The sequence below is a fragment of the Osmerus mordax genome, chromosome 2 (genome assembly GCF_038355195.1).
Source record: "Osmerus mordax isolate fOsmMor3 chromosome 2, fOsmMor3.pri, whole genome shotgun sequence".
NCBI lineage: Eukaryota > Metazoa > Chordata > Actinopteri > Osmeriformes > Osmeridae > Osmerus > Osmerus mordax.
Window position 1 is genome coordinate 16,858,227 of NC_090051.1, and position 15,073 is coordinate 16,873,299.

Consider the following 15,073-nt stretch of genomic DNA (forward strand, 5'->3'; position numbering starts at 1 on the left):
GACAACAACGTAGTTTATCCCTGTTAATCCGTCTTCGTAGATCACCCCCCAGACCATGGCAGCTGTGTACCTGGGTATTTAGACACCCCGTATCTCACTTGGTGGTTCATCATCTCAGTAAATAGACAAAAAAACAATTCTATCAGCCCTCAGTAGAACCGTATGAGATTGACAATGAACTGTACAACAGACAGTGAAGTGCAACTCCTTCCTTTCTTTATCACAGTCTTCCTAGAGTAGGTAACATTTCAAGTTTACTTCTAAGAAAGCATTCTTAGATTTATTTGTACCTGTATATTGATTCCTTAGAATGAAAAAACCTGGATCAAGAAAATGGGTTACATTTATTTTTCTTGAATGCCCTTATAGGTGTCTTAAGTGTGGCTTTTTATATACTTATATACTTTGAGTCATTGAAGCTCTCCTGGATAAATTCTCAAGTGTGAGATTCATTTAGTGTTCAATGAGGCTGTCGCTTCATGATTAATGTTCGCGACTGCAGACAGAGATACCCACTCCAACAGAATTTCCCTCAAGCCCTTTTTAAAGTGAGAAGCCTAGTTTTTCGGATGGGTGCACTTCCTTGTCGTGAAACGGGTTGCTAAACGGACAAGCGCATTAACCTGCAAAATTGAACATAAGCAATAGAGGGCAGAGTGTTGTCTAATTCCACCCAAGTTCTGTCCAATGTGACAGAAGGTCATTTCAGGTAGATTGGGTTTTGCTCTTGAGAGCAGCTTTCTGATCACGTTCGGCTTTCTCCACGAGTTGCTAACTCTCACACTCTGCGTGCCTAATCTTACCTGCTGTCTCTGTGACTACCATAAGGGTCTGTGGCCTTCTTTGTTTAATTTTTTTGGACATAATCACAGCATGATACCGTGTTAATTAGTCTTCACCCAAGAGCACCACTTTGCTCTTATTTTCTGATCCAGACATTGATCCAGAGCCCAGCTCTGCGCCTGTGGTTCTGAAATGAATCACATTGAGGTCTATTCAATACAGCAGGACGTGGGGACAAATTGGTCTGAATAACAGCAGTCAAAGAAATAAATAGACCCCCGAGTATCTGCTCAGGCGAGATAAAGATTTCCCTCAGCCCTTCTTTCCTCAAGGCAGTCATCAAAATAATTTACACCGCTGGCTGCAAGATCCATACACTCATCATCTTCGCACTGCTATAGAGCTGCCAGTCAACAGCCCTCAGAACAGCATCCCTTTTGTAATTTCTGATTGAAATTGGAAAATTATAGCTTGTGCAATCTTACCAGAGCATCATCATGAAAGAACAGTGGTTACATGGTTAATTGCTCTACACTCACACATAAAAAAAGGCTTATTTTGTTTTGATTAATATTTCACTATCTCTTATGGGACCAAGTAAAATACAGTGTAAAATCCATACTCGATGCCGAACAGTCCGAAATTGGTCTCCGATTCACTGGTGTTTCTATAGTTTAATCGACATTAGGGGTTAAAGGCTGTCTTTGCAGGACTACGGTTTGCGGATATCCAGCCTAGGGGTCATGTGCCTGCCAATATCAGCATGCAGTACATTGATTTACTGAACTGAGATGTACAGTATGAATAATAAACCTTTCCATAAAACATCTGATTCAATACACAAGCCACATGCTATGACACAATTACTCTACAAGAAAAAAATACATTTTCAAGCAACAAAAACAATGTGGCATCCGTTTACCAAACAGGAGACACTGAGACCTACAATTTCTTGGACCCTCCACTCCATTTGGTACCCGGTGATTGTGAATGACAGCTCTGCCTCGCTTCCATCTGACAGTCACTCAACACGGAACATTCCCCTGGACCAGTGGCCATTCATCAAGTTGTCAGCACAGCAGACATCGATCATCGTCACCATGTAATCCCCTACACCCCTACCCCACCCTCACACACACACACACACACACAACCTGAAGGTGAAGGGTTCTTAGTGAAGCGGTCTACACTGAAGATAAAATGTCTCTTGAGAGCCAGAATCCCTGGGGCTTTTTTCTGGTTTGTTTAAAAAGAAAAACCGAAAATGTATCATTTGATCTTGGTTAATAACTTGTAGTTTAAGAAGTGAATTTTGGTTTACCAATTCAAACTTACTCAGCCCTGAAATATTCACCTGATACCTCCTCAAAAGTTGTTACAGTGTGGGTTTTACTTTAACCATAATAATTACAGAATAACCATTTGATAAATTATCCCAGACTTTTAACAGAGAGTCTAGAGATAAACTGGCTGTGCATGCCTTATTTGCTTTCTGTGGTCAGTATTGGTGAATGGCATTCCATGAGATTAATGCAAAATGCACACTGATGATGCAGCATTGCCTTTCCACTTCGAACTGAACCGGCCTGTTATACTAACATCACCTGAGGCTGGAGGGAGTTTGTGTGTGCTGATTTAGAGGTTCTATTAAGTTCATTAAATCTGTTCATTACATGTATGTGCATCAGTGAGTTTGCTAATAAATTATTGGACGCCATGGACCTTCTTATTGTAATTGCTCCAGTCCCTTGTGCTTACTTTAATTTCCTTCATTTCTCATGAACGTTAATTTTCCTTTGTATATTTATACTTTTTTTTCCCCTCAAAATTGTCTTAATGGATGGATGAGTATCGTATCATATCTAATCCAGTACCCAATAAAGACAGCATGTACCCGGAAAGGCCATTCCCGGTCTTTGCCTTTATGGTGCTGATCAGAGCTTCTCAGTGAGATGTTTTTTGATGCTGATCAAAGGTACTAAGATTTTTTTTTTTGGTGCTGATCAGAAAAGAGTTGTTTTTTGGTGCTGATGAGACTGGCATTACCCATAATGCACCGGTCAGCCACGTAAACATTCGAGGTGTAGGAAGTCCTCCTGCCTGCTGCGTGCTCACTGAAAGAGCTGCTCCATATCCGACAGATGAGAAATAGCAAGCTTGCAACCGAATGGCATACTAGATAGCTTAAACACAAATTCGTTATTGAATCAGAGGCGGTGCACGACTGACACATGTTCAGGTTAGAGCGTAAAACAACAGCCTTTTTCATTATTGCATATTCGAAGACTATTCCTCCTCAGCACAGCAGCTAACTTAGTCGTTAGCCTAGCTAGCTACTGTAGTTAGTTTTCGACTACGGCTTGGCTTATTGCAATGCTAGCTAACTCACGGTCAATAGCAAAGCTGAGCCAGGTTGACAGAAAGCTTGTTAGTCTAGGGAAGCAAGGAAGGGCAAAAGTTGGAGCTGGCATTATTCTACCTGGTCCTAGCAGGCTTAGGATGAACCTGTGAGCTAATTCACTTGCTAATTAGCTAGCTAGCTGTCACGTAGCTGCTAGTATCACACATAACTGCACATTATTTTCCATATAACGTTAGCAAGTCGCTTTGATTTTCAATATGCAGAAACAGCAGTTGTCTTTAATGCACCATATGTGGATTTAAAAAAAACTCAATGTGTCTGTGTAGCTAGTACTACTGGAAAACGAGCTAATGATCCTATTTAGGTTGGTAGCCAGAAACGCGTTGCTGAGTGGTGTCGCGAGATAACCGTTCAAGGTGTCTGCTTGTGCTGTCCAAGGTGCTAAAGTCAATGACTGCGTTGTAGAAAAGAAACGGATCATAATATGAGTTGCAATAACCCCAGTGTCAATGTTTAGAGAATGAATCCGATCGCAATGTTTGATAAACTGATGTTAAGATGTAAACTGTCATTATTTAACACAAGTGACCATGCGAATGTGTCAAGCCTACCCTTTATAAAGTGCCCGTGTGTCTGTCTTCAGGTGTTCGGCATAGGTGAGAGAGCTGTAAGATCATGTCTATGGTCCTGTTTGCCTCCGTGGTACGAGTGGGGGATGGCCTACCTCTCTCCGCCTCTACAGATTATGAGCAGGACAAAGGCCTGCAGGAGACCAAGAAGCACCTCAAAGGGCTTTCCAAGAAGCTCAGCCAGTTTCCTGACCGCTGCACACTGAAGGCTGGACAGTACAACGTCAAGTGAGTCGACCTGTGATCTGGACCTTCTAGTCAGACCAGACCTGGGTGTATCTCGGAAGTCGTGAATTGCGGGACTAGTTCGACTTGTCGTTCAGTGCATCCACGTAAAGTTGGTGGAAACCTCCTAAAATGGTGTGTTTGTAAATTGGTTATTAGCTAAAAGGTTCCATTCGGGCAGCAACAGATAATGGTTTGAACGACAAAAAGGCCTGACTCGACTTAAAAAAAAGACTGGTTTGTCTCTATCGAAGCGCTACCGAGACACAAGTTCCTTTAATCAATGCACATATCAGCCTTCAAAAGACAGAGGCGGAAGGGCAAATGTGCCAGCAAGCATTTAAGTCACTGGTTAATCTAATCCAATATTTAAAAGGTCCTTTTTGGCAGTGTCTGACTTAGATGTATAGGTCTTCTGAGGGGCAGTGACTCCACTACAAGCCCGCTCCACTCTACAGCTAGGCTATACATCACCCAGACACCATAAGTAGCTTTAGAAGAGGGGGGAGAGGGTTTGAAAGACACAACACCGTTAGCCTCGTTCTGCTGTTTCCCACTAGGTGGGCGTCAGTTTCAATTCTTTGTGGAGGCAGGACGTCGGTGGCTTGGCGAAGTGAAAGTACTTATCTGCTTCACTGTCATGGTCAAGATTGTGAAAGATGTTTGTGTAACAGTCAGTGGTGTGTGTGTGTTTCAGTTTCACCAGCTCCCTGGGAGTGGGGTATCTGATGGTCTGCTCTGATAACTACCCCAACGTGCTGGCCTTCTGTTTCTTGGACGAGCTACAGAGAGAGTTCCTGGTCACCTACGACACGAAGCGCATCATCAGCGCCGTGCGGCCGTACTCCTTCATCGAGTTTGGTGAGTGCTCTGCTTTATATCCGACGACGATGGTGCGGTCCAAATGATTCGAATTCAATCCAAAAAACGTGTTCGTTCCATTGCTGTGGATTAGGGTTGGGTATCAAGAACGGGGTTCCAAATATCCAAGATCTGTCGATTCGATAAGACGCGTGCATTTCCGTTTTTCCGGTTCGTTCCATAGCGTTTGCATACGAGTGGCGCTCCCGCGTAAACTGCAGTGAGCATTTTACAGTCCATAAAAGTTGCACTTATCTGCCAGGACCTGCTATGCAGATGCAGTAAGTCAGCAAAGCATGTGAGAAGAGCCACTTTAAGCATCCTGGACCTGACCGCAGTAAACCCCTCCACAGTTTGCCTTAGCGTCACTTAAAAAAGATAACGACACGGCCAAATTGCGGCATCTGCAGTAAGGACATCTCATGCGAGGTAAGAAACGCCTCCGACGAAGCGTTTACTTTAATACAGCGAAATTAAATCTGAATCTGAAGGAACGCACCGCGTTCGACATGTTGCGTTCTCCCAGCCACGCTAATGACCCAGATACAGCAAATGTCAACAGTAGCCAGGTCTCCTGCTCAGTTCCAGAACAGAGAAAGGCTGACGTTCGCCTTTTCTATTGGAAGGGAAAGAAAATAATGATTTTTACTGATTATAGCCTAAATGTGCCAAGAGGAAAGGTAGGCACATTTTTGTTTTTGAAATAATGAGCAAAGCTAGTTCAGGCATGGCAATCGGGCAGCGCGCGTCATCCGCTCATCGCCACACCTGTGTGAGCCAGCACAAACCCATTGGGCCACGTCTGATAAGACGACATTAAAAGGCCGCGCGGATGCGCACACACTCACCTCGGTTGTTGTATTATCAGTGCTGCTGCCGCCCTCCACCTCCCCCTTCTCCCCCTTGCTGTCTGTACAGTATGTTCTATCCATCAGGAGGATCATATCTCTATTGCTCTCTGCCTCATATGTCATGTACGTGTCGCATCGAGGAGGCAGGGAGCGCTTCCCTTAGATCATCAACTCCGCCAAAGTCAAACCTATTTCCATGTCATGGTTATCAATAAATGCTCTCCAATCTAATACGTGAGTGTCTTGACTGAACTGGCTTTGTTCTTTTCTTCGGTCCCCCCAAAACTATTGGAAATCAGAAACGATATTCGCTAAGAACCCAGATTCAAAGAGCAGAATCCAAATTGAAAGTCTGAAACAATACCCAACCCTACAGTAGATGCACGTGTACAATATCAACTACGCCAGATGTTCACCATTTGAAGCTAAAAGTGATCAAACAGAACATTGCGTTTTTTATTTCCATATCCAACAGACAACTTCATCCAGAAAACCAAGCAGCGTTACAACAGCCCCCGGTCGCTGTCCACCAAGATCAACCTGGCCGACATGCAGACGGAGATCAAGCTGCGGCCGCCCTACCAGCTCTCCCCGGAGGACATGGGCTCCGTCAACGGCTTCTCCCCCCACACCACCTCCAAGTACAAGGGCATAGGTACGCCGTCCCCCTTCCAACGCACCCGTCAGCGTGTTGTGTTTACGTGTTGTGGGTGTCGAGCTAAGAAAACACCATGCGTTTTGAGTGCCAAGTGAGCACCGATGGCACCTTACCATCTGTATTGTCGCTTACTGTACAGCATCTTATCAGACGTAGCCCAGACGTATGTTTCGAGAATATGCTTGTGGACATCGAGGCCTTTTCAAAGGGGTTTGATGTGTTCGTATCCTTACACGTAAAGGTAGTGTCGCTGCTGTTTAACTCGCCTGAAGACTTTCTTCTACATCTCTCACATTTCCATTACATTCGAGTGTTTCCCCTTCACCCTCAGTAATAATGCCGATTTTCAACACCTTCCTTATTTCCCTTGTATCTCCTTTTGGGCACGTTTGACCATGTAGGCCTATACGTTCCACACAGTACATCTCGCGCGGGTCATGAACATGTTGGAAAAGAGCCCGTGTCAGTCCGACAGAAGCGGTGTGCTCGCGCGGAGCCCGCTCGCCGCTACACGGCTAAAAGCACGGCCAACGTCACCGTCTGACAGCTGTCATGTGTTCCAGAGCGGGGCTCGGGCTCGCTCGTCCATTAGTGGGGCCCCAGCTGAGACCTCCCCTGCCCCGCCGCCTCTACGGCTCACCGCCCAGCCCTGTGGGCCGCTTCACACCTCAGCAGGCCCGGCTAAGCGATTCGGCCCTGGGTCACCGCGGCTTTTGTGTACCCCCCCCCTCCCCCGGAGCCACTTCATCCTTCTCACCTCGCTTCTCGCCCCTTTTATCTCTCCGCCTCCTCACTCTGCCCTTTTCAAATGCCAGTCGACCCAGCGAAGTGCCAGTCAGACGGCAGCGCCGGGACATGGCCGCTGAAAAAGCTCCGTTTGGAGGGGAGAGAGGCACAGCAGTGGGTTGTCAACAAGCATCCTGGTGGGGGGGGGGATCTCCCAAATGAAAACGGACGGGTTGTTTTGGATGTGACGTGATTGGTCTGTCTCCTCTGCCCTGCCCACAGCTCCCACCCAGATGCTGGAGCCGGTGGCCCTGCCCGGCGTTGTGTCCTGCGTGCTCAGCCTGCTTTGCGGAGGCCTCAATCTCCTGCGCGGAGTCCACGCCATCGAGAGCATTCTACAGGTAAGGACGACGGGTGCGGATTCGCTCGCAGCCGCGGCGTTTCCGCCCATTGGTCCCCCCCCCCCGTGGAGGTGTACTTCCTGCCTACTGCCTTTGCTTCGTGACTCCCGAGTGACTCCACTTAACCCGCCTCCATCTCTCCTCCTCTTCAATCCACAGAACGATGACGAAAACTTTAATTATGTGATTGCCTTTTTCCTGGGCACAGCAGCCTGTCTGTATCAGGTAAAGGATATCCAGCCGAATTTTTCGTTTTGTGGCTAAATACTGATTGTTTTGGCTGTTCCCTCTGGCTGCGTGTGTTAATGGATATTAACTGCCCCCCCCCCCCCCCTCTTTATCCCTGCAGTGTTACCTGTTTGCATACTTCTCCGTGTGGAGAAACAGCAAGTCCTTCCTGGCGTTTGCACTCATCTGCCTGTGCAACATGTACCTGTATGAACTGAGGAACGTGTGGCAGATCCTGTTCCACGTCACCGTTGGAGCCTTCATGACCCTGCAGATACGCCTCCGCCAGCCACAGGGCAAAGCTCCAGACTACAATGTCTGACCAGAGCAACAAAGGACTCAAACTCCCAAGACTCCAAATCCAGGAAACCGTTTTTGAAGTTCCACTCAAATTCTTTGGTCTCTGTACCACCACATATCCCAACCCCCCCCCCCCCCCAGGATGGCTGGACTATATGCCCTTAGGGACCCTCAGACAGCCCCCCCCTCCACACACACACACCCCAACCCCCCCCTCTCTTCAATGTGGCTGCCAGCTCATATGGAGCCTGCCTATGCATGGAGGAAGCCGCAGCGAGGCCCAGCGACTCTGCTGGCTGAATGTCTCCAGGCTGCTTGGGAGGAAGGATTGGGCCTGGGGGTGGTCATGGGACTACGCAGTGCAGGGCTTTTCAGGGTAGCTCTCCTCCTGATCCTTTTGGTTCCCCCCTTAGGTAGGACAAGACTTTCATCCGTTCAGCCGGCGACGTCATGTTCCTGTATCACCATTTGCTCGCTTGTTTCGAAGCATACCGTTTTATTGATTATTTATTGAACGCTGTTTCTCATTTGTATCGGAAACGAAACGTATTTCGTGATTTGAATGCATTCATTTGTTTTATACGCGACACGCGGGCCGTTCCTTGCCTCTGTTTTATTGCACATGTCCAGTAGGCCTCAGAGTCATAACAGTCCTATGTTAGTTCCAGAGTTGTGACGCTGACGCTGTACTGAACAGTACATGGAGCTCCCGTGGACATGCTGGATGTCAGTAGTGCAGCGACCCTCTTCACGTCCCCCCGCTACAGTGCTGCTACTGGCAGCTACTATTGAAACTGGATCCATATAGTATATCCATAGCATGGGATTCCTCATACTCAATCCAGTCCCCTGATTGTGCCAATTGCGTTGTTGACTGTCTTGATATTTGGCCATTTCCATTGACAGCATTAGAGTACAGTTCATAATTGCATGAGAGAACATAGAGGAAGATGAGTATTGCGCTTCTTTGGCACCAAGAGGCTGACCGACTGCTTCAACTCCTAGGATCTGTCCCGGCCTGTTAGGGCGGCCAGTTTGGACAGTTTTGCTGTGGTTGCCTGCAGGCCCCACTCACCAGCAGAGTTGTTCCTGAATGAGTTTGGATTTTGCTATTGATCAAATGTAACACTTCACCATAATTAAACAATACAAATATGTATTCATTTATCGTTGATTTTCATCTGCAAAAGGGTTTCCTTTGCATTTATTGTCATCCCAGTGAAGTAGCTAAAGACACATGTTTGCTGTATTAAATGCTTTTTCAAAGAATGTCAGTATCAATGAGGATCTGCAAGTTCCATCCATCCCTACAAGGGAAAAGCGTGAACATGAGAGGAGAATGCTAAACTGCTAAACTGGCAAGCAACTCCATATAAAACGTTGGCACAAGTTTTCAAGCAACATTTATTTTGTTTCAGAAGTCGAACCATCAGTGCGGCCATTATGATGATTGCCTGAGTGATGATTATGACTATTAGTGTGTGTGTGTGTGTGTGTGCAGCATTATTATTATTAGAAGCAGCCATTTCCTCCAAAGGTACGTAGAGAAGTAATGAGCCAGGGCTGATCTCTTTGTTCACGCTTGCCCTACCAGATATGAGGTGCGACGCTGAAAGGAACTGTTGGGTGGTGGAAAATTGCTGCTATTTGCAAGCAAGCGCAGGAGTCACCGACGGGGTTTGTGCGTGAGGCTTTGTGTTCGTGACCACGACATTTTTCCCCAGTCATGGGGTGGTTCACAAGTGGGGTGCTCTGAATGTGCTTCCACTCATTCCTAATCTTTCTGCCAAAAGACAGACACTTCGTTCCCCCAAAGAACGGTGGTTCTCTATATGTACACACTGGCAAGCAGAGTATGAAAAGCAGATATCAAATACAAGGTACATTAAGAAATGATCAACATACAAAATACTTTTAAAAACATTGCACCATCTGCCTTATGTTGGGTCAAAAGGGAAGGCATAGGGAGAGAGTCTGACACCCAAGTGTTGGTGTTTTAATGAGTTTGAAAGACTACTGCTGCCCCCTTGTGGACATTGGAACACAGCTGATCAACTGAAAGACCCAAGTACGTGAGGAAAACCAGATCAAACCACCAGGGAGAAGTAAAACATTTGAGCAGTTTATTTGCATGTAAAAAACAGCAGTGTTTGACATGATAGAAAGAGAACACACTGATGCCAGATATCTTCCTATTAGCTGCCCGCGTCTCCATATCAACAGTCAGCTTCTCGATGAAAGCCTGTCTGTCCACAGCAGCGAGGGACAGTGTCCGAACTCCCGAGTCTCCTCCTCTGATGTCAGCTTCTGACAACGTCTAAAGGTCAACGAAATTCAATGGCACTGTGTTTGCTAAGTTTTCTAAAAAGGCTCACTTTCTGCGTACAATCTCTTAACCTCCCCCCCCACCCCCACAACTAATGACAAACAGTGAGATCATAAAAACATGAAAAGTCACAAGGGCAAACTAACCATGGCACCATGGTGACAGATCTGGGAGGGGGGGGGAGGCAGAACTGATAAAGACAGACGTTTGCATGAGTCTGGTAGTTCCTAAGGTCGTTGTACTGCAGGGAAAAACTAAAGGCCAAACTGCAGGGAGTAAGCAGATGGGCGATCACAATAGGGTACATATGCAGTTACACTGTGGAACTGTTGTATTAAAACACTTTAGGGATACAAAAAGCCGACCTAAATAACTATTTCCGCAAGTAGACCCCTTTTCATAGAAGGACGTCATTAGTATATATAGACTATAGAAGAAAGGCCTCATTGGAAATCATTGGACATTCATTGGGTCGTACCATCTGATTAAAAGATGGGGGGGGGTAAAAGGTGAAAAGGTGGGCTGACAGCAGTGTTGTGCAAAATTGGCTTTCAGCACCGAAAACTATTATTGCTGGGTCCCAATTTTCTACCCTTTTTCGACTTTTAGAGTGTGAACACTTCATGAAAAGGGTTGAACATTGGGACGGATGATGTACAGGCTGAATGTTATTACACAAAACAGAATGTGTGACGCTCATGAACAACAGTATGACATGGAAACCTAACATGGAGCCACAGAAAAAAGAAAGTCCAGAGGAATCCCCGACCCCTGGCTAATGTATGTGCATGATTGTAAAAGGACTGTGTTAGCTTTGTACATCTGAATACACGTTGGTGTTTATAGATAACTCTCTCTCTAATATATTAATGTACAAAATATAGAATCTGAAATATCTGATAGGGTTTGGTGTTTGGAGTCAAAATACAAAATGCTGAAAATACAAAAAAAAGCTTTTCGTTGACATCCTCGGTTGAAAGTGTCTTCAGTTAAAGCATGTGTGTGTGTGTGTGTGTGTTTGCAGGTAGGTGTGTGCGTGTGTATCTGTTTGTGTGGCTGGGGAAGAGCCCTGTAAACTCGCACATCACCACACAAGACAGTGTCACTGATCAGCTGAGCCACAGGAAGGTTGAACGTGTCCACCTACCGCCCCCTACTGGTGATAAATAGACCTGCTGCTCGGTCTCATGTCCTGTGTGGAGCTCCTTCTCATCCAGCATCAGGCCAGCTACTGATGACCTCGGTAAAGGGATGGATAGTGCTGCTTTGCTGACTGGAGCCTAATGTACTCGTGAAATTGCAATATCTGCACCACTCCACAGTGTACACTGACAATATGGACACAAACTGTTTTACACCTACACACGAATATATACACATAAAACAGAGTGTGTTTTACATGTATACATGGTTCAGTATCTTCATGCAGGTTTTGTTTGGAGCAAAGGTGGATCTCTGTGAAAGCTGGGTGGGCTAGGGCCATTCTGCCATGTGGTAAACATGACACGGGTTCTGGGGATGAGCATATTAGCACGTCATATAAGCTAATGCGTCACTGCAGGGTGACTGGACGTCTTTGGTCTCCGTAGTGAACCCAGACCCTCTAGGCCCCTCCAACTGTTCGACCCTCGGTGAGAGAATGGGTAAGGTCTACTGTTTCCTTTGCTCAATAGCTGACCTCTGCAGGTAGGGAAGGGGCTAAATGACAAGTGGGGGCATGTGCCATACGCACCAGGCTATTGCAGGTCCGTGAGCCTGCTCTTCAAAGGCTCGGCCCCCGGTCCTTTAAGTCCTGCCCCCCTCTCCTCTGAGTCATGCCCAGTGTCAGTGACAGTCAGTGGGTGTTAACTGCTGGAAGGCCCTCCGTTTAGGAAATAGGTCATCATCTCTCCTTTCCCCTTCACCTTCACCACCCCTCGGCACTCCAGAGAGTAGTTGTAGGAATTCAACACTTGATACAGATCTGTTGTCACCTGATGAGAGAAACCATGCTGTTGTGGTTACATTACATTTACATTTAGTCATTTAGCAGACGCTCTTATCCAGAGCGACTTACAGTAAGTACAGGGACATTCCCCCTGAGGCAAGTAGGGTGAAGTGCCTTGCCCAAGGACACAACGTCAGTTGGCATGACCGGGAATCGAACTGGCAACCTTCTGATTAGTAGCCCGCTTCCCTCACCGCTCAGCCACCTGACTCCCAAGCCTGGTTAGCAAGCCATGAGAGAGCTGTGTGTTGTGTGCGCGTGCTCTGTTTGTGTGCGCGTGTTGGTGTTACCTGGATCCTCTCAGGAACCCCAGTGCTGTCCATGCGACTGGCCACATTGACCGTGTTGCCCCAGATGTCGTACTGTGGTTTCCTGGCTCCTATGACCCCAGCCACCACAGGCCCCATGTTCAGACCTATATGAGGTACATACACGGTAAACACACAGTGAAAGTGGAACACGTTATCATGCGAAATGCTTTCCTTGCTTCCTGTCCTCAGTTCCCACTTCATTTATACAGTGTGAGATGCAGTCGTCTGGCTCTGAAGCATATTGATTTAAAATGATCTTGATTTATGCGAAACACTTTGACGCCCCGTTCTCAACCTTATCAAGCTATCTGCTATCCTGTCTGGGGGAAAAATGTAACGAGTAGTTCTAGAAAATTCAAAAGACGAGGCCGTCTGTCTCACCAATCTTCATCTTGAAGTTGTTGAAGGAGTGCTCATTGATGTACTTCATCTGGTCCATCAGTCTCATGGCGTAGTCAGCCAGCGCCAGAATGTGGGAGCGGCCTGCCTTGTCGTAGGTGGAGTCATTCAGGCCAGAAGCCGCCATGTAGGTGGAGCCAATGGTCTTGATCTTCTCCAGCTGCCGGAACTGGTCCTCGCTGATGATCTGGGTAGGAGGGACGAGCACATTTCCAGAGGGGGAGGGACGGAAAGAAAAAGAAAATTGTGGTTTTCTGGAATCAGTTTTCAGAAGCCTCGCAATGGTCCATTTTCATCAACACACACACACACACACACACACACAGAAACGCACACGGCCTCACCTCGTCGAAATCTGCGATGATCTCGTTGAGCAGCCGGAGACACTCCACGCCCTCGTTGTTGGCCTCCAGCTCCACGTAGAACTCTGAGAAGTTGCTGATGGAGGCGAACATGACGGCCACGCACTCGCACGACTGGTAGTACAGCTCGTCGTTGCGGCGCTCCCGCGCCAGGAAGTGGGCGGCCACGTCCTTGGGCAGGATGTTGTGGAGGAGCCGTCGGTTGTAGGCCTGCAGCTCCTCCATCTCCTCCTTCTCCTCTGTGGCCTGAGGGGAGGGGCAAGGAGGTGCCAATCAGAACTTTTTCCGACCAATCCCTAATGAGGGATTTCCTTGAAAGACACACACACACACGCAAACACACAGTGACACTCACCTGTAGCTTCCAGAGGAAGTCGAGTCTGGCTGTTGACTCCACCTGCTGTGCGTGCAGGTAGAGCGCCAAGACAAAGACCGTGATGACCACAGGAGTCATAATCTTCAGAGGAACCTTGGGGTCCATCTCACAGCTGTCCAGCACAGACACAGACACGAACAGGCAAAACAAGCCAGGTCAGATGAATCACTTTCAAAGAACATGACTACCCATGATATCTGATATCATTGATATGATATGAGAGTATCCAAGACTTGCTATCAAAATGAATGAACAGTTGTGTCACAGAACACATAACACCCAGGTTGTGTCGCCTGTATTGTAAATCTCACCTTGTTGAATTGAAGTAAGCACTATGCGGAGGAAACAAAAAGTAGAAAAGCGTTAGATGGTTTGAAAGCAAAGCAAGAAAAACGACTCCATCCAAAACGAACGACAGCAGACATGTCAGACTCACATGGCATTGGCCATGACCAGCAGGTCCACGTTGTCGAAGAGGCTGACCTCAGGAACCTCCATGATGAGGAGGTAGAAGAGCTCAATGAACAGCATGAGGAACAGCTTCCCTATGCTGCTGACCTGCAGGAAGACTGAACACGCCAGCAGACTGAGCAGCACGCACGAGGAGAAGTACTACGGGAGGGAGGGAGACAGGGAGGGAGGGGGGGAGGGAGGGAGGGAGACAGGGAGGGAGGGAGGGAGACAGGAGGAAGGGAAACAGGAGGGAGGGAGACAGGAGGGAGGCAGAAGGGAGGGAGGGGGGGAGGGGGGAAGGAGACAGATAGGAAGGGAGGGAGACAGGAGGGAGGGAGACAGGAGGGAGGGAGGGAGACAGGAGGGAGGGAGGGAGACAGGAGGGAAGGAGACAGGAGGGAGGGAGGGAGACAGGTGGGAGGGAGGGAGACAGGAGGGAGGGAGGGAGAAGGAAGAAGAGAGGAAGGGAGATAGAGGGAGGGAGAGAGGAATAAAAATAATTAAATTTCTACAGAGATGACAATAAGCAAAACTAATTGAAATACTCCTGGCTCAAAGTGCAAATGTACAGGACTTTGTCCATGAATGTGTGAAGAGTCACACACACACTTCCCGACTGTACCTCCGGGAAGTTGCAGTTGATAGCGCCGTCTCCGCAGAAGCCGGCGTATGAGTCCAGGGTGTAGTTGAGGCTGCGGGCGTGGCAGGCGTTGATGGTGCTGCGGCTCAGATTGAGTTCGGAGCTGATGCAGTCACGCAGATCACTGGTGCTGCAGGTAAACTAGGGGGAACAGGTCAGGGGGTCAGGTCACTAAATGAAATAACAGCCCAGGAT

At 47.5% G+C, this 15,073-nt stretch overlaps 2 protein-coding genes across 2 annotated transcripts in view; one reads left to right on the forward strand and one right to left on the reverse strand.

The window, feature by feature from the left end:
- The first annotated feature begins 2,901 nt into the window (after positions 1-2,901).
- sec22a (SEC22 homolog A, vesicle trafficking protein) lies at positions 2,902-9,183 on the forward strand. The gene is made up of 7 exons (XM_067258335.1): positions 2,902-3,022; positions 3,789-4,002; positions 4,697-4,860; positions 6,187-6,366; positions 7,378-7,496; positions 7,656-7,721; positions 7,846-9,183. The coding sequence occupies exons 2-7, from the start codon at positions 3,821-3,823 to the stop codon at positions 8,044-8,046; spliced, it is 912 nt and encodes a 303-aa protein (XP_067114436.1). The 5' UTR covers positions 2,902-3,022; positions 3,789-3,820; the 3' UTR covers positions 8,047-9,183.
- A 955-nt stretch (positions 9,184-10,138) lies between these two features.
- Positions 10,139-15,073, reverse strand: part of adcy5 (adenylate cyclase 5) — a 44,440-nt gene continuing 39,505 nt past the window's right edge. The window contains exons 14-20 of the mRNA XM_067251714.1: positions 14,861-15,019; positions 14,222-14,397; positions 13,765-13,897; positions 13,392-13,655; positions 13,030-13,234; positions 12,628-12,752; positions 10,139-12,323 (exon numbers count right to left, since the gene is read on the reverse strand). Of these exons, the coding sequence (XP_067107815.1) occupies positions 12,195-12,323; positions 12,628-12,752; positions 13,030-13,234; positions 13,392-13,655; positions 13,765-13,897; positions 14,222-14,397; positions 14,861-15,019 (1,191 nt within the window). The 3' untranslated portion in view covers positions 10,139-12,194. The remainder of the gene's footprint in view (positions 12,324-12,627; positions 12,753-13,029; positions 13,235-13,391; positions 13,656-13,764; positions 13,898-14,221; positions 14,398-14,860; positions 15,020-15,073) is intronic.